Source organism: Ornithodoros turicata, unplaced genomic scaffold, assembly GCF_037126465.1.
Source record: "Ornithodoros turicata isolate Travis unplaced genomic scaffold, ASM3712646v1 Chromosome22, whole genome shotgun sequence".
In the NCBI taxonomy this organism is placed as follows: domain Eukaryota; kingdom Metazoa; phylum Arthropoda; class Arachnida; order Ixodida; family Argasidae; genus Ornithodoros; species Ornithodoros turicata.
Window position 1 is genome coordinate 1,324,797 of NW_026999340.1, and position 19,981 is coordinate 1,344,777.

Below are 19,981 nucleotides of genomic sequence, written 5' to 3' on the forward strand. Positions count from 1 at the left end.
TGTACGGCTATCGGCCTTGCGTACGTAAGGGATAACGTTGGTGGTTCTGGGAACGCGCTAACCGTAAACAGAGCTTTGCACAATACGAACAACAGCACGCCATCCCTCACGTACGCAAATGCGATAGCGTAGGTGCATTAAAACTCACTAATTACGATTAGCGCTGTACGTTACCCTATGATTTAGGTTAATGATGGATTGATTGATTATGTGTTTAATGGCACAAAGGCAACAAAGGCTAATGAAGGTTAATGAAGTTAGCCACGTTTTAGCAAAAACGATTCCTAGTTCCTTAGGCTTATCTAATCCTGGAACTTGATTGTTCTTGTCCAAAAAAATGGTGCGAGCTCCAGCAGTTCTTTGACGCTGAAATGTCGTAAGTTATAGCTGAATAGGAGTTATACATACGCAGAGTCGCTTAGTGAGCTGCATAAGGGCGTAGGCGGACGTGTCGTACATCAACTGGGTCTGGCTCAGGTGACGCACTGTCGTGCCTTCGATGAGAGCGCACAGGCAGTCGTACGTCTGTCACAGAAAACAACACGTGAAACATGTAATCGAATCATCATGATTCGTGGAAGGAGAGCAGCTTAGTAGGAAGAGAATGGGGAAGAATTTCCTTTCCTTCGTTGGGGGTTTTAGCTGTGCTTGAACCCCGTTGACATACTAATAAATGTTACAGGGAAGGTTTTTACACTAACTAGAGGTTAGCGGTCCTGCAGGGCGGAGGAGAAAAAACACAATCGGGTGCCGGCACTTTCCGCATGTAGCACCTTATACAAGAGTATAATCAGGAACTTTTCGGAGCATGCCGAACAGGTACGGAGCATGTATTCGACGGGTACTCAAAACATTTTTCGGCAAATGCCGAAAAGGCGGAACCCTAGTTATACTCTACGCATCAACACTGAAGATATATCACAAAAGGACACTTCGTGTGCGTTCTATTTCTCGAATTTAGAAATACCGTACTTCCCGGTGTAAAACCCGCACCCCTAAAAATGGGCTGAATTTTAAAAAAAAGCTCCATGTATAACGCGCACCACAATGTTCCTACAAGCTTCTGTACTGCCACCACTATACACAATGAACGAAGGTTGTGTATAATATATATGCATACGCTTTATTTGAAACATATTTAGTTTTGTGTCCCTTCTCAATCACACCAGCCTTCTGAAATAAATTCAGTATTATTGACTGCTAAATAGCATCCTTAAGCAGCGTCATTAATTTTTATGAAGTCCAGCGCCCTTTCGCCTGCTTTGTCAACTGACCCTAAGAGATTTGTGAAAAACTCAGAGAACACCCTGGAAGAGGCTAGAATTTGTACGATACCGACCAGGAAAGGGACTCTATAGGAAAATATTTTCATGTATAACACGTACCGTTAGATAACGCGCAGGACCTCTTCAGAGCACTTTTTTTACTGTATGACGCGCGCGTTATACACCGGAAAATACGATACGATGAGCAATCTGGCAAGCACGTGTCCTCGGTGTCCGTGTGGTCAACAATCAGATGAACTGCTCATGATCATAGTTGTCTCAAGGACGTAAAGCCACAAATTATTATTCTTATTATTGTCGATAGTCACCATAGCATTGATCACGACATAGCATAAAAAGGCATAAAATAAGGGTATGTTTGGGTAGAAGGCTGAGCCCAACATCACTAGCGTGGACAGCGCTTTAGAAAAGATGTTTACGTTTAGCTTGTAAAGCTGGCTAATGTCATTACCGCAGGCGCAACAACGAAGACAGCGAAAAATGAGCGTGTCCACTGCATCTAGTAACATCATTATCCGTGTATTAACAAAAGGCAGCACTAATACACTCTCAAACAGTGACGCGGGGGTGTCCCACATGGAAGCAACGGCTTAGGTGCAGAGCTGATCTTGAACTATGTCCATCAGAGAACTGATGTTCTGAGGTTGGAACAGCATAGGACAAATACATACAAAGCCTGGTTGTTTCAGCCTCAGAACATCAGTTCTGTCATGTTCAACAGTTGCCACTTGTGTCGTCGTATGTTTGTGTGTATGAGTGAGAAAAATGTAAGAGTGAAAGGGGAGATGAGGGAGAGAGAGTGGTTGATTTTTCCCATCAGATGACGCATCCTTGGAAGTCGCTGCAAAGGTGTGACAATGAAAAAATGGCTAGGAGGGAGGTGTGTTAGCTTAGCTCAATTGGTAGAGCCCTTGCCCGGTAATCCAGAAGCTGTGGATTCGAGTCCTACAGCTGGCTAACCTTTTCAGTGACTTCCATCATTCATCGTCTATGTCCATAAGGCGCATAAGGGATTAGGTATTCCAAATACCATCAAGAATCCTCGAATCCACGGATCCTATGCAGGGATTCGTGAATCCGAATCCCAGTGTCCAAAACGGCAAATCGAATCTTTCGAATCCACCGACCACGTTTGTTCGTTCGTTTCAAATTAGCGCATCCGGAGTCCGCCGAAAACCTCGTTGACCGACGGCCGTTTTCTGGTTTCTTTGTTTACATTGCTCTGGACCGAAAGAGTTCAGGCAGGAACTCTTACTCTTAAGTAATATGGTTTTGCTTTTGATTGTTGCTTTAGCTTTATGGAAATAATTCAGACTAGAGTATCTTTTTTAAGTCTTTTTGAAAGAAACGATTCGAAAGATTCGAGATTCCTAAGATTCGTGGATTCGTAGAACCTTCCTTGGATTCGGATTCGCAAAATTCTGGAATCGTCCCATGTCTAATACATAGCTAATATATATATATAGCTAATATAATATAGCTAATATATAGTCAGAGATGGAATCATTGTTCTATTACTAAACAGGCCCTTAACAGAACCATGTGAACGCATAAGCGTAAAATTCAACAGTCTACGACAATTTGTCTGTGCTCCTTGTCTCGCGTTTATTTTGCAGTCAACGATCCGATGAGCATAGATTGAACTCTAGTCTCAGATCTGGAGCCGGCGTCATTTTGAAAAGAGACTGTTGTACCCGACAACGAGAATGTGAGGACTACTTATCGTCACCTCCGATGTTGATGCGTATAGCTATCGATGACTTAGTAGCGAGTTTTAGTACATCGTAGGAACACTGCGAAAAAGATACGATAAAGGAAGTTATCGAATCCAAAACCCCAAACACCCGCTTCGCAGAAACAGGGCGATTGGCTTATGTTTTCGGAACTGTTATCGTCAAAAGCTTCTAATCTACTGAAACTGTCTGTTGATTGCTTGCTAACGATACTACATTGAAAATGTTCTACTCACCCGGTCTTCGGTGACGTAGTGCAGGAAAAGAGTGGCTAGCGGGTGTAGGAGTGGGCAGTATGTGATGAATGGGTGGCTACTGGAGATCACGTAGACAAGTCGTTCGACGCGGCGTTGCCCCTCGGCATTCAGTAGATAGTCCTCGCAGAAGATGGGATCCGCGAAGGCCGGGATGTTAGACGGCCAACCCAAGCTACCCAAGGTGTCGCTCACAAGCGATGCGTAGTCCATATCTCCTGGACGTGGCCGGGCATGGTACATACTCAGACTGGTCCACAGTTCACCACGTCTAGGATAGTCTATTGACCAGTGCTGCGTCCGGACTATCTGTTTCGCCTGGAGAAAGAGCGCATATGTACCTTGTTTTGTTTATCGCATTAGCACCAGGAAAAAGCGGCAAATGAAATCAAAGTTACTGTGACATCAAATCAACGACAGCGACAGAGCTGTTTATGTGCCCGTGGAGTCTCCTTCCAAGTGAAGCCAAATGCACATCGATAGACCCTCTTCGTCAAAGTCCATGTGCTTTAGGATGGCGGTGGTTCCGTTTAGAGTCCCGTCGGAGATATCGAGCTTGCAAGTGATCAATGAGAAAGGAGGTAACAGCTGCCGCTGTAAAATATCTCGTCATATTTATTATATCGTTCCTCGTTTCTTCGCTCCACCTCGTTGATTTTGGGCGATGAGAGACACGGAACAGCATCTCACTGAGCACTCATCACCGAGCTGGGCAATTGAGCACTTAACAGTTGTCGCTGTAAAATAGGGTCGTGAAGTGTCCCATTGCCATCTTTAACTACTGCATGCAGTATCGTAGCAGCAATGATATATATGTGGTCATACTGTGCGGTTACCCTTATGAAAATGATTTTCTAGTTTCTATACAGGACCTATAGAGAATCAATCTATCGTGTCTAGTATTAATCTTGTGCATAGGAAATAGAGAGAAGCCATATAGGGTTTTTAACTGGTAAACTCTACACACACTCTATTACAGGATTCAGGAACTACAATGTATAAACTTTCTATACAGTCTGTATTGAGCTTATACTAGGCATGGAAATTCCTGCAACAATACTCCAAAAACCGGGAGACGACATAACTAGACAAAAAAGTTGAGAACTCCGACTTAACAAAATAACGGACATTTTTGTTCACGGACATGTGGTACTTGATGAAAGATGGAAGTCGCTCAAAACGTTAGCCAGCTGTAGGACTCGAACCCACATCTTCTGGGTTGCCGGTCCCGGGCTCTACCAATTCAGCTAAGCTTACATACCTCCCCAGAGACTTGCAAGGGTGCGTCATCTGAAGGGGCAAACCAACCACTCTCTCACTCCTCCCCTTTTAACCCATACATTTTTCTCACTCATACACACATTCGTACGACGGGATCGACGCAAGCGGCATCAGTGTAAGAAGAGACATCCAGATGATGTGGGTTCGAGTCCTCCTAGACGAGTGGGTTCGAGTTAATTTCTGAGGCACTTGAGGCTTTGTATGTAGCCTCAGAACATCAATTGTCTCTTGTTCAACTGATGCCGCTTGCGTCGGTCCCATCGCATGAATGTGTGTATGAGTGAGCAAAAATGTAAGAGTGAAAGGAGGACGAGTGAGAGAATGGTTGGTTTGTCCCTTCAGATGACGCACCCTTTGAAGTCGCTGGAGAGGTGTGTCACCTTAGCTGAATTGGTAGAGCCATGGAAGGTACCAGAAGATGTGGATTCGAGTCCTACAGCTGGCTAACCTTTTCAGTGCCTTCCATCTTTCATCATTAATTTCTGAGGCACTTGAGGCTTTGTGTCTATTTGTTCTTTCTATGTGTTCCAGCCTCAGAACATCAATTGTCTCTTCTTCAACTGATGCCGCATCCGTCGGTCCCGTCGCATGATTGTGTGTATGATGAGCAAAAATGCAAGAGTGAAAGGGGGATGAGTGAGAGAGTGGTTGGTTTGGCCCTTCAGATGACGCACCCTTGGAAGTCGCTGGAGAGGTGTGTTAGCTTAGCTGAATTGGTAGAGCCCTGGGAGGTACCAGAAGATGTGGGTTCGAGTCCTACAGCTGGCTAACCCTTTCAGTGACTTCCATCTTTCATCATTAATTTCTGAGCCACTTGAGGCTTTGTATGTATTTGTCCTTTCTATGTGTTTCAGCCTCAAAACATCAATTGTCTCTTGTTCAACTGATGCCGCATCCGTCGGTCCCGTCGCATGATTGTGTGTATGATGAGCAAAAATGCAAGAGTGAAAGGGGGATGAGTGAGAGAGTGGTTGGTTTGGCCCTTCAGATGACGCACCCTTGGAAGTCGCTGGAGAGGTGTGTTAGCTTAGCTGAACTGGTAGAGCCCTGGAATGTACCAGAAGATGTGGGTTCGAGTCCTACAGCTCGCTAACCTTTTCAGTGACATCCATCTTCCATCATTAATTTCTGAGGCACTTGAGGCCTTGTATGTATTTGTCCTTTCTATGTGTTCGAGCCTCAGAACATCAATTGTCTCTTCCTCAACTGATGCCGCTTGCGTCGGTCCCGTCGCATGATTGTGTGTATGAGTGAGAAAAATGTAAGAGTGAAAGGAGGACGAGTGAGAGAATGGTTGGTTTGTCCCTTCAGATGACGCACCCTTTGAAGTCGCTGGAGAGGTGTGTCACCTTAGCTGAATTGGTAGAGCCATGGAAGGTACCAGAAGATGTGGATTCGAGTCCTACAGCTGGCTAACCTTTTCAGTGCCTTCCATCTTTCATCATTAATTTATGAGGCACTTGAGGCTTTGTATGTATTTGTCCTTTCTATGTGTTCCACCCTCAGAACATAAATTGTCTCTTGTTCAACTGATGCCGCTTGCGTCGGTCCCGTCGCATGATTGTGTGTATGAGTGAGAAAAATGTAAGAGTGAAAGGGGGATGAGTGAGAGAGTGGTTGGTTTGTCCCTTCACATGACGCACCCTTGGAAGTCGCTGGAGAGGTGTGTTAGCTTAGCTGAAGTGGTAGAGCCCTGGAAGGTACCAGAAGATGTGGGTTCGAGTTCTACTGCTGGCTAACCTATTCAGTGACTTCCATCTTTCATCATTAATTTCTGAGGCACTTGAGGCTTTGTATGTATTTGTCCTTTCTATGTGTTTCAGCCTCAAAACATCAATTGTCTCTTGTTCAACTGATGCCGCTTGCGTCGATCCCGTCGCATGATTGTGTGTATGAGTGAGAAAAATGTAAGAGTGAAAGGGGGATGAGTGAGAGACTGGTTGGTTTGTCCCTTCAGATGACGCACCCTTGGAAGTCGCTGGAGAGGTGTGTTAGCTTAGCTGAATTGGCAGAGCCCTGGAATGTACCAGAAGATGAGGGTTCGTGTCCTACAGCTAACTAACCTTTTCAGTGACTTCCATCATACAGCAACATAGAAAGGACATACAAGGCCTAAAATTGCCTAAGAAATTAACGATGAAAGATGAAAGTCACTGAAAAGGTTAGCCAGCTGTAGGACTCGAACCCACATCTTCTGGATTATCGGTCCAAGGCTCTACCAATTGAGTCGGACTCCGGATTGTGAAGAACGTCAAGTACCAACTCACCGTCGGCCTCGATTGGCGTCGCGGAGCTCCGTACGACTATATGGAATGTTACGTTAATGATGACACTCGAATAGATACCGACATACCCCTATACAACGGAAGCTACACTTGCGCCGCCTGCTTCTCTCGCCGCGGATTCGGACTCCCCGTGGCCTACTGTATCACGACGAGTACAACGGGACAACCATTCTGATAGGGATCTACACGCTGCCACAGTCAACTTTGGTGGACCCCAGAAATTGGTTCAATCTGATGACAGCACTCAGACAAATGACAGACCACTTCCAACGCTTCCGTCTAAGGGATATGTCGCAGTGAAGATACAATGCCTCCAGAACTGCACAAACGCAACAGAGTTCCTAAACCTCAAGGACGTATTACTGGCAAATACGGGCGTCTTTACTCAACCTGGCAAAGAACTTGGCCTTCGTCCGCACGTTCAGCACGCCACTGATCTCATCGACGATAAACCAATACACATGCAGCCATACTCGGCTTCCGAAGTAAACAGAATATCTATCAAGGTCGAAACTGCGGATTTGGCTTCGCAAAGGTTTCAGAGCATCAGTATCGCCATATGCCTCACCTGTCTTGGTTGTTGACCAACCGTATCACACATCCACGCCAAAAAGGCTCGGTTACAGATACCACAACGCGAAGACAGTAAAGCATGCCACGCACCGACACTATACTCCAGAAAATAGCTGGGTCTCACGACTTTACCAAGCTCGACATCAAGAAGGCTTTCCTTAATATTCGACTCGAGGAATCCGACAAGCCTAAAGCCGCATTTGTCACTGAAAATGGACATTATACAAGCACAACTCTATGGTTTACGGCGTATGTAATGCTGCAGCGACCATGTAAAGTGTCATGAACGATGGGTTACAGCACCTCACCGACACATGGCACGTCCAAATCTACATCGACGACATCTGAGTCTTCGCAAACGACATGGATCAACGAACTTCTTAACGAAACGCGCGGGCACTGTGCGAACTTGCATTACGAATCGACATTGCCAAGTGTTCTTTTTGCTAGCCAATCAATTCAGTTTTTGGTTCTCATCGTTTCGCAGGAAGGGATTTCTATCGACCCGGAACGTACCAATGCAATTGCAGACTATCCTCGACCGCGCAGCAAGACCGAAGTACGCTCATTTCTTGGACTGACTTGGTACCATAGGAAGTACATCAACGGCTATTAAAAAACGCCCACCTTCTCACCGATCTGACCAAGAAAGACGCACCGTTCGTCTGCACCACCGATTGCGACACTGCGATGAGCAGGTTTAAAGGGTGTCTCACACAGGCACCACTACTCGCAACCTTCAGTCATGACCTACGTACCGAAGCTATATCGACGCCTCACAAAAAAGGTTTTGGAGCTGTTTAGTCCAGCGAAAGGGGCAACAATACTCATATTGTGGAATATGCGAGCAAGGAAGTTCCGGTGTCCGATGAGAACACTCGACGGAGCTTGAAGCAGTCGCCTTGGATTGGGCTATAACTGAGAAGTTTCATTGCTACCTCCATGCACTCGCACATTTTGACATTTACACCGACAACCGCATGGGCAGTCATGCACATTATGACAAAGAACACATCACACAGACGTATCACCCAAGTTATGCTCGAATACAATTTCCCCATACGTCACGCACTCGGTAAGCAAAACGCAATCGCTGACACCTTATCCAGGTTACTGGAAGGGGTTCACTCTCCGAATTAAAAACAATTAAAAAAAAACCAGTGCTGGGTAGGACAAGGACAGAGGATAAAACTGCAACCAAGTGAAGTTTATTTTTCGAGCAAACCAGTGACACCCCTCTCACCCCGCAAAAACCGACCAAAAGAGAGCTATACACTAGAAACAAGTTCTTCCAAATCTGCTTGCCTATCTGTTGTGTCGTGTGTTGATAAATTCTATTTTCTTGGTGAAATCAATGCCATGCTAACACAATTATCCCCTTCCTCTCGAATGTACCTAGCCTCCTGATAAAGAAGCTTCCCTCTTCCATGCCCGTGAAAAAGAATTTGCGTTCCGCGATAATCTGGGGGCTGTTTTTTGCAACTATCGCAATCTTTTTCGTGGTCTTTTAAAGTTGAATATTGGGAGCTCGGCCTGGCATGCTCCTGCAACCTGACGTTGACGCATCTCTGCGTTTGCCCAATGTAAAATTTCTTGCAACCTCAAGGAATTTTGTACACGACATTCCGTTTGCAACCGGTGAACCTAGTTTTGTGTTTTATTGTACATTCCGGTTCTAATGGATTATTGACTTTCCTCGGAAGTGATTTCCTCAGTGCGCTCCCTTTCCTGAAAACCACGTTGACCCCATACTTTCTCCCTAGCTTTTTCAACCTGTGTGACGCAGTATGCACATATGGGATCACAGCGAAATTCTTCTCTAATTCTGTTTATTTGGTTTTTCTCTGAACGACCTCCACCATGACACGATTACATGAATCGTAAAGTATAATATCGGGATACCCTGACTTCTCAACCCTGAATATCTGCTGACGGACGCTCTTCATGACCTCATGACAACAGGAGTTGTCTAACGCCCTTCTTATAGCATTTTTTATGATGCTGTTTTTTTACTGCTTTTGAATGGCAAGACTCATTCGACAAAACAGGCTTTTCTGTTCTTTGCTGGTATCTCCAACAGAAATGGGAATCGACCTTCTAATGTACAAATCCAAGAACTGTAGTTCCGTCCCGTTATTCCACTCAACCGTGAAACACATGGGTGCTCCGATTTGTGTTATTGTGTCAATGACCTCTTGCAAATCTACGTTCCCCTGGACACAGAAAAATTCTATTTAATTCAATATGAACTAACCCGCCCAAACGCTTGCTCTGCTACATGTGCTTTCTAGTTTATCGGGCATCTCTTTTTATATATTTCCCAATCCCCGGGAATTTTCGACGCATGCTTCTGGTGTAGCACTCCTCTACAATTTGTTACACACCTCTATGGATTTGGAATGGAAAGGAAGGGTGTTCTCCTTTCATCTTCGAAAGAAAACGTTCCCCCCGGATCTTCAGACCCCCATGGGATTCTTCATGCCTTCGGGTTCGCATCAACGAAGGATTCTTCGCATCTGTCGGGCAGAAGCCTATCATCAATCAAGACTGTTTTTCGGCGCCGCATCCAACATCGCACAGGTTGTTTACGGGGTAGGACACAAGTCATCGGTACAGTTTCAAGTACTCGCCTGACAACTTTCTCTCAACTTGCAAAAGAGGTGGGACAATTTCATCCGAAACATACCAAAGAAGAGGCGTAAACAAACCGTGCGCAACTCGGCCGTTGTGCTGGATAACGCCCAGCTCACTGACAGCACCATGGCGGTTATCAACAAGGGACCAACAAGGGAAAAGCAGACGGATAATCTGGATTTGTCAGGCATGGCATATGAACTGGCTCAAAAGGTTCCAGAAAGTGCCAGGAAGAATCTTGTGGATACCGCTGTTGACCTGTTGAAGGGTTGTCAGGTGTCTTCTCGACAGCAACATTTTACAAAACTTGCCGTAAATGAACTCAAATCTAGCAACCTCTCACTGTTAACGGCAGATAAATCCGGAACATTTGTTGTTCTGGATAAGAGTAATTACGATAGGAAGCAGGAAGAAGCATTGCAAAAGAATTTTGTAAAAGTAAAAGGCAGACCAGGTCGTACGTTAAACTCAGCAGCGAAGAAATTGTTTGAGGGCTTAGGGTTAGAAAATATTGTCACTAAGATTAAGAATTCTACTGAGGATTACCTAAGAGCTTTTTACGCCATAAAGGTACACAAGGAAGGAGCCCCGCTAAGAGCCATAATAACGGGAAAAGGGACTTGGCAGAATGATCTCAGCAAGTTTTTGCAGGAGAAGTTAGAATTGTTGGAAATTAATGACCCATTTGAACTTAAGAATTCCACGGCTGTCGTTGATTTTTTTAAAATGTTTGGAAAAGTGGGAGGGAATCAATATTTTTTCTTTGGACATCGTTGACATGTATTACAGCCTTGACAATCAAGCCATTCTTAGATGTGTGCAAGAGTCGATAGAGGCGCACAGAGTAATAAGGTTTCAGAACGGGGCAGGGCTCGGTATGGAGCAGTTCATAAAACTCCTGGAGCTTTACTTGACGCCCACCATGATGGAGGTAAAAGGTCAGGTGTACAGACAAAAAACAGGAGTATGTATCGGGTCAAGGATTGCACCAATCTTGAGCTCACTTGTCCTCGCAGAGATTGATAGAAATATTGTTACCGCCAACGTTTAAAAAGAAATTTAGGGATCTTGAAGGGCTTTCGTTATATAGACGATTATTTTTTCTGTGTCCAGGGGAACGTAGATTTGCAAGAGGTCATTGACACAATAAGACAAATCGGAGCACCCACGTGTTTCACGGTTGAGTGGAATAACGGGACGGAAGTTCTTGGATTTGGACATTAGAAGGTCGGATTCCCATTTCTGTTGGAGATACCAGCAAAGAACGGAAAACCCTGTTTTTCCGTATGAGTCTTGCCATTCAAAAACAGTAGAAAACAGCATCATAAAAAATGCTACAAGAAGGGCGTTAGACAACTCCTGTTGTCATGAGGTCATGAAGAGCGTCCGTCAGCAGATATTCAGGTTTGAGAAGTCAGGGTATCCCGATATTATGCTTTACGATTCATGTAATCGTGTCATGGCGGAGGTCGTTCAAAGAAACAGAATTAGATAAGAATTTCGTGGTGATCCCATATGTGCATACTGCATCACACAGGTTGAAAAAGCTAGGGAGAAAGTATGGGGTCAACGTGGTTTTGAGGAAAGGGGGCGCACTGGCATCACTTCCGAGGAAAGTCAATAATCCAGAAGAACCGGGATGTAAAATAAAACACAAAACTAGGTTCACCGGTTGCAAACGGAATGTCGTGTACAAAATTCCTTGAGGTTGCAAGAAATTTTACATTGGGCAAACGCAGAGATGCGTCAACGTCAGGTTGCAGGAGCATGCCATGCTGAGCTCCCAATATTCAACTTTAAAAGACCACGTAAACGCCCCCAGATTATCGCGGAACGCAAATTCTTTTTCACGGGCATGGAAGAGGGAAGCTTCTTTATCAGGAGGCTAGGTACATTCGAGAGGAAGGGGATAATTGTGTTAGCATGGCATCCATTGATTTCACCAAGAAAATAGAAGAATTTATCAACGCACGACACAACAGATAGGCAGGCAGATTTGCGCGATTGTATAGCGCTCTCTTTTGGTCGGTTTTTGCGGGGTGAGAGGGCTGTCACTGGTTTCCTCGAAAAATAAACTTCACTTGGTTGAAGCTCAGTGCCGGTCCTTGTCGTTTTATCCTCTGTCCTTGTCCTACTCAACACTCTGGGTTTTTAATTGTTTTTAATTCAATATGAACCAACCAGCCCAAACGCTTGCTCTGCTACATGTTCACTCTCTGCTGGTACTTCGCGCAGAGGACACTCGTCTAAACCAAGCATAAAGAAGCGATCCCGAGTTGAAGCTTATTATAGACGACATCGAAAATCCTACTCGTCCCGTGAATACGGATACGCAGTATGGACACGTCAACGGCACCTTTATGTCAACATCAACGCAAGGCCAGACCAATGTACCACGAGCTCTCAAGCGCGCTGTTCTCACATGCTACTACGACAAGCATGGTCACAGCGATGCTAGACGGATATTGTCTAAAATTCGCAGAAGGTACACGCTTAATTAGGTTGCTGTTGGTTAGGCCACGTTAAAAATGCTGTAACATATAATTTAAAAGTTTCAGTACTTTTGTGACAACCAGTCACACCAGAGGGTACACGTCGGTAATATAAATGACAGGCCGACTGCCAGATGGTGTAACTTGTAAAGCTTTGAAAGAACTCTTTCCTACCTACTCTCACTTGGCCTTGGTTTTCGCCCTCTCGTTCTTCATCATTCGTCCCTCGACATGCCACCATGGCTGGGCGGCCTCACTCACTAATGAGGGTGAGTGAGGCCAGGCTACGCTGAATGTTCCTCATGAGGACAGTCGTGAGGCACTGTCACTCATGAGGCCCACCGTGAGGACCTTCATGAGGCCAGTCGTCGTGAGGCCATCAATTCGTGAGGGTACAAGGTATTCCGTGAGAAGCCTCACAGATGAGGCAGTGAGGCCCTTTGTGAGGAACCTCACTGATGAGGCCGTGAGGCCCTTTGTGAGGAACCTCACGGTTGAGGCCGTGAGGTCCTTTGTGAGGAACCTCACGGATGAGGTCATGGGTCCATTCGTTCCTTTCACTGCTGTCTCCTCGTCGCTTTCCAGATCCGAAATAAAAAGGGTCGCGAAAGATGCAATTCGGAGAGCATTGCGGCAGATGGCGAACACTTCGAACACTTTTACCCATACCTGGTGCATGGTGATATTTTGCTTTCACGCCTTTCGTTTTGATTTCAACTTTCGTTTCTTTTTTTTTAAGTGAAAGTTAAAGGGAACGTATCTTGTTCTGCATTGAAAGTGTTGCTAATTATAACCTAATAAAAGTACACAGGAAGTTTGTTGAATGTGAAGAAATCTGTAGCATGTTGAAACAAACGAATTGAAAAAAGAAGAGAGCTGACAGGCGTTCGTGCATACAACTCTCTCTCTCTATCTATCTATCTCTCTCTCACACACATACACAGGTTCATGACAATAAGGTGGTGCAGAAAAACCGCGAGACCGCTATCAGCGGTCATGGTGAAAACTGCCGCGTACGCATCCAAAAGCAAACAAACACACTGAGCAAAACACGAATAAAGGAAAAAGAGCGCGACGTGGACAAAGCTGATACCTGGCAGCGGAACTGCTCTGTGTGTTGGGTTTGTAACCCTTTCCCCCTCGTATGGTGTGTCAATGTAACCTCCTTTTTCGCAGCTTTGCGCTCAAACGGTCAAAAAAGAGGCGGTGCCCAGGGCTCTCATTTCCACGGATTTTTGGCGAATTTATTTCGGAAATTGCCATTGCTTTACGAGTGGGGTTATGTGCTATACCGAGTAAACTGATGACGGGGAACCCATTTCCGCAAATAATACGTTAGATTGCCTTGGGAAATTTCGGAGTTTAATTCAAGAAATTAGGTTTCCGTCAATTTAAATGAAATAAAAATATTACAAATATGTGAGAAAAGCTATTGGCAGAAAAAAATGTCTTGACCGCATATCCCTCCGAGGCCTACGTTTTTTACAATGAATTTCTATCATGGTTGATGGACCACCCTGTATGAATGCCACCATGAAAGACCTTGGGGGCATGAGACTTTTTCATGAGGGACCTTACAGATAAGTCATGACTCTCTTAGGCGGTCACGTTATGTTGTTGCATGAGGTACAACCCCGAGAATAGGGAACACGATTTTGTTGACGTTAAGTCGTGTTTTGATCGCCACACTACCTCTTGTGGATTCGTTTTTCTGCCTGTTTACTTGAATAGCAGCGTCGTTTGAAGAGGCCCTGTACTGCGTTTTCGAAAGCGCCGTGGAGATGCTTTCCCCCGCTAATTTCAAATGATTGCAACTGGACGCACGCGTGCTGTGTCGTGCCAAAGGTGCCATGTGCGGAATTTTTGAATTTTCTTTTTAAACAAATGTTACCGCTGCTGCGGATGTAACGAGGCTTTCTTTCTATTTTGACGGCTCTTGTTCTTAACAGCATAAAGCTAAATATAAAGCAGCCTCTACCAGGCACCCCAAAGTCTGTGCGACAGCAATAATGAAGGAAGCACTAAGGAAGGAAATAACAAAGCAGAATAAACAAATATCAATCAAAAAGATCTATGATGAAAAACCCGAGACTGGGGAAGAGACGAAAAACAGGAGTTGAAATTGAGAGTTTGTGTGCGTCGTCTGTTTTTCGTCTTTTCCCCAGTCTCAGGTTTCTCAGTCTTTCTTTGTCTCCTCAAAACGAAGCCAGGAAAACTGGAATCCGCGTGACTGTAGAGGGCCTTTGAAATGTAAAAAAGGGAAGAAAAAACAACAACAAAAAGGCACGACCTGATTGCAGGTGCGATTAGTACCATCCACCGTGGTACCATCGTTGTGACCAAACACTTCAGCTGTGAGCGTATCCTCCGATTATGGCAGCAGCGTCATACGGTTCTGAGAATCGAGTACAGGATATTTTCAAGCACCCGATCATTGCGGCTGTACCTTTGTTCAATAGTCCGTGAAAAACGGATAGGAAGATGTAGTTTTTATGTAAACAATTTCATTGACGCATGAAGAGACAATAGCAGCGCGCACATGCGCGCAACGAACACGGCCGCCCAACGAACATGTCCCTCATGCCGTGTAAAAGCAACGCTTAACACCGCGTTAGTCGCAGAAGGAAGAACAGGCAGTGCTCGATGCTCGAAAAAAAAAAAAGAAAGAAGAAAAGGAACAGTAAACAAAGTAACGTTCGGAAGGCAGCGAAAGGAAATAGCAAGAGAGCAAATGACAAGTCAAAAGGGAAAAACAGAACTCTCTTTTAATACCGTACCTTGGGAAATATATGGACACACATTACGGAACACCTCGAACAGTCATTAGCGACAACGCTACGCGACAAAGTATTTCACCGACCGCCATATCGCACGACAGCCAGCAGTGCCTTACGCTTCGGAGACAAATGGAGTTGTCGAACGGGTCACCGGTAGACTTTTGCACGTGCTTCGCAAAAACATTAGCGGAGACATTGACCGCTGTGGTGCGTACCTGAAATGTTCCACTTTCCAGGTGAACATCACCGACCACGCCGCATTAGAAACATCTCCATTACTTTTACTCCGTTACTTTTCAATTACTGCCCCCGGCGATATATCGATAACGAACTGAACATAGACTGTGATGCTTTCGTCATAACAGCGACCATCATTTCAAACCGGAAATGAAGTGCTCTTCTCCAACGAAATCAGCGATCAGCGATTATGGGTTTAATGGCACAATGGCGGAATCAGAGGTGGGAAATTAGGGAGCCCTTTTCACGGACCTTATACATAGAAAGACCGCTACTGAATGGGAGTACCGAAAGCAAGACAGCGACGGCTATGCAGATGAAACACTATAGCGAACCCTCTTTTGGAACATGACTTTGACCTCACTGAGCTGTTTCAACAGCATGACCACAATCAGCCTTCACCGGAACAACCAAGCTTAACAAGTGACACACCCTGTGCAACTCCATTGCAAGACGTTTGCCATCACAATCCCAAACGAACGCGCCGACCGCCTAGACGGTTACTGGATTACGTGACCGACGAGAATTTCGATAACTACGAAGGACGCAATTTCCTCGACCGGGGCCGTGCTAGCGAGGAGGATGAGGACGAGAGTATGGCGGGCTCGGGCCACGGGCACGAATCGCGGGATATTCGACATTCACTCGCTGGTCTTCTGACTGTACGGACGTATTTTCTTGTTCCATTAAAGTTCTCCGATTAATCTGACAGGCGCCAAAAATGTAGTGAGAACAAATGCCGTTGACCACGTGATTCTAGGTGGCGTAGTTCTCTACAATTATAATTCAATGACACGATTTCTGAGACGCCCTGTATGTGTGTGCCTTGTATTCGCGTCCACTTTAAAACAACTGTTCGCACAGCCATAATACTGAAACTTCGACGAACAAACTGTCGTGCAATGCAATTAGAGATTTAACATGTGCTTCGCTGCATGTTTTCCTACATTCAATGCGATATATTTACGTGCATGGGATCGCGTACTACAAAATATATGAGATGCCGGAAACCTGAAGGCTGCTGATGTCCGTAGACATCTATGCAACAGACATTCTATCCCAGTGACAAGCATTGCAGAGTACTAAGAAACTATAACAATAAATATGTAAGGAGCTATATCTAGGGAGCTTTGCACAGGGCCTTCAGTGGTGAGTCGCACACCCTGACGGGACGAATCACGTGCTACGTGGCCTTGTGACGCCATCCACTCAAACGCTGCCTGCCTCCGCACTGCTGACGATGACCCAATAAGGCCGAAACAGCTGTCCAGTACTGGCATAGCGACGTTTGAGAACTTTCAAACATATTTCAAACATATCACAATAAACAGACACGTGAATACAGAAGGTAAAAGTAATAGGACATACTTCTTTGTCCTTGCCAGCGCGAAGCAGCTTCATGACGTCGTCGAACGTTTTGTCTACGGTAGTTGGAGGGCGTGGGAGAGGATGGGGTAACTTGGCAGCGTCCACGTAGTCCGCCACAAAACAGCTAGGTAATGACATTTTCACTTCTCTTTTGTTGAGTGCGAGACGATGGCTGCAGCAGTAAAATCAGAGTTACGGTGTGCCATGAAAATAATACTTGATTTCTGATGTCGTCGACATTGTCTGTCCCGCGCAGTAGGCTTACCGGCGCTTTAAAAAGCTGTCATCGTGCAAACGCGATGCTTCCTATGAGGTCTCATCATTACAGTGATTTAACCTTTGTTCTATGCAACTGAGAGATATTCAAGCAGAATATCAAAATTAGACTCAAGTTACAAAAATCCTTTCGAAGTGAAGGGGACACGGTTGTCTGCCTCAGTCTCATTTGTTACGCTCCAGACACAGCTGGGCAGGAGGGAAGCATATATATTGGAAAATGTTTGAAATACGCATGTTGAGAGCACCGCACATCTTCTGGTCGTTTAACCCTGCGCTCTACAAGGTTTGAAATGCAATAGCAGATAGCAGCTAAGGAGAAGTCCTGCGATCAGATAATGTGGCTAGAAGAGAACACGGAGAGACCACTTACTTCGGAGACGACCTGCTTTGGGCAGCCAGCTTCCTGTGCGTCTTGATAGCGTTAGGAGGAATGATGGAACGATAGGTGCACGCACAGTTTTGCAACAACTTCTTCATCTGCATCTGGATCTCCACAAAGGAAGATAAGCTAAACTCGTCTAGAGGCTATGGTCGATGAGGATAATGAGTACAGAAAGAGGTTAAAAAGAGGTGCAGAGATGTATACTGCGGTGTTTGTGAGAAAGTGCAGACGTTACGCGGACTATGTTACCTAGAAGCGGTGAGAGCAATGAACAAATGACGCGATGCAAGATGCCATAGACCGACTCCATCTGCCACCTTCCCTCGTGAACCGCCCCAAATGACCGCAATGGAGTTAGTGAAAAGGAACTCTTATCTTGGGCAATGTTATGACACAGCAGCATTGACGGAGGCACTTCCGCTCCCCAAGCCCCGGACGGAAGTCCTATAGGTGAACGGGCGGGGCCTGTAGCTCTCGGCCAGGCGGCGTTGCGATCAGCGGACGACAGCGCCGCATGCGGAAGCAAATAGAAACAATGGTCCGCACTCAAGAGTGTTTCGGTTTCGCTCTGGCGCAAGCAAGCAATGTATCGCATCCCGCGTGGGTTTGAAAAGCTGGAGGCCATTGACGATTTTTTTCCGAGAATCAGATCTTTCGAAGGGCCAGTTACTAGTCAAACGTGTTTTCGGCATTGGCGAAGCATCAGACGGTAACGAAATCATCCTTCAAGCGAAGTTGATTTCGGAATAAGTGAGGGACAGCGTGGTTTATAACGCTCGGTTCAACGTGAGACGGCGTGATCTTAAGTAATATATGTAAACTGTACATCAAAATGATATACCTGATCAGAAAAGCATTGAATGCACATTTTACCTGCATTGAAAATTGATTTAACTCGATTTCGGTATCTCTCCATCAGAGGTGTCCAAGTACCCGTGAACAGTTTGGGTTGCGTCGTGTACCTGTAAAGCGGGAATTGCGGGAAGATGTAAGCACGCGGCAGCAGTCTGCTGCTACCTGAACAAGGAAGAAAAGCGACATGTACGGGGCAGCCACAAAGGAGGGGCATGCCAAGTTCAAAGCTGCAGCGTGACATGACAAAGGGTATCGTCGGGGTAAAAGGGTATTTTTAGAGTTGATAAGGGTACAGTCATCTCTGCTGCATCATTGATCATTTGCCAATGACCTTTCCCTACTGAATGCTGCTGCTGCTGTACTCTACTGCATCGTTGATCGTTGGCTATTCTGTTAATGGCAATTATTCAGCATTTTATATGTTTCATGTACCAGTATTGGTAATAAACAGCTTGCATCTAATATATTTCTCCTTGTTTGGGTAATGTTTACCTGTACAGGTATATGAACCACATGCCTCCCCGCTGCAAAAAGAAAATCGCCAGGTGATATCATTCACATGTACCCAGGCATACTTTGTCCACTCGCTGAGGTCCTTGAGTCTGAACAGATGGAGGCCTTACAGTGGGACTGTTAAGAGGTTCTGAATTGCATTTTCGACAATGTAGTAGCGGGAGAGCAAACGGAGAGGCTATAAGGTCATGAGATAGACGGTGTTCCGTTATGGCATTGCAACAGAAATATCAGGAGGCTTTATCGCGGGTCTCCGGGAGAACATCCCCAAGAACGCACTGTCATCCCATTGATATACTAGGAACATCATGCACATCCGCATACACGCCGATATACCCGCAGCCCAATGCGTACGCATGTTTCAGTTATGACACATGATCGTCACAGCACAAAATGATTTATTGATGTGGGGAACAATGTCCGTTAAGGTTCAATCACACATGCGTTTCAAAAAGCGGCGCCGCCGAGAGGAGCCTGTCACACATAGCCGAGCCGCCATCCTGAAAACGCGCTTCGTTGTTGTTGCTACGTCACGATCGTACCGACACCAGTCCTCCTCAGGTAACCGAGGATGCGGCTGTAGAGTATGTACCACTGCGCCAATCTACAACGTTGCAAGGTCATTGGCCCAGTCTGTGTGCGCGCTCCATTGGTCGACAACGTTTTGAAATCGCATTTTGTACGCGCGCATGTGTGTGCAGCGTCCCGGCGGCCGTTTCAGCAGTTTCAGCATAGTTTGTGATTTCAGTTTGTGATTCTACGCGTGTTGTGCTGTTCCTGGACACGACTGTTATCCCACGAACAGTCTATCAACTCCGGAACTGGAATGGTTCGCGAGTTGGAGCGGTTGGAGAGTGAAGTGCAAGCGCAGGCCCTGTCGGATTTCGAGAGCTGTGTTCGTTTTGCTTCAAGTTCGAACTTAGTTACAGTGCGTCAGCAACGTAGTGGAGTTTGTATTCACAGTGCACCCATGTATCAGATCTTTGAATCAGTGCTTTATGTCAAATAAATATTTTTTTAGCCAAAAGAAGC

The 19,981-nt window shown here is 45.6% G+C and overlaps 1 protein-coding gene across 3 annotated transcripts in view; it reads right to left on the minus strand.

Moving 5' to 3' along the window:
* The window catches only part of LOC135373193 (GTPase-activating protein skywalker-like), a 42,900-nt gene extending 24,852 nt beyond the window's left edge, over positions 1 to 18,048 (minus strand). The window contains exons 1-4 of one of the 3 annotated variants that reach the window (XM_064606435.1): positions 17,570 to 18,044; positions 16,921 to 17,092; positions 3,256 to 3,591; positions 409 to 525 (exon numbers count right to left, since the gene is read on the minus strand). In XM_064606435.1, the coding sequence (XP_064462505.1) occupies positions 409 to 525; positions 3,256 to 3,591; positions 16,921 to 17,092; positions 17,570 to 17,682 (738 nt within the window). In that variant the 5' untranslated portion in view covers positions 17,683 to 18,044. Of the gene's footprint in view, positions 1 to 408; positions 526 to 3,255; positions 3,592 to 16,920; positions 17,093 to 17,569 lie in introns of all 3 variants that reach the window. The other 2 variants (XM_064606436.1, XM_064606437.1) reach the window with 2 other exon arrangements.
* Between the last annotated feature and the right edge of the window lie 1,933 nt (positions 18,049 to 19,981).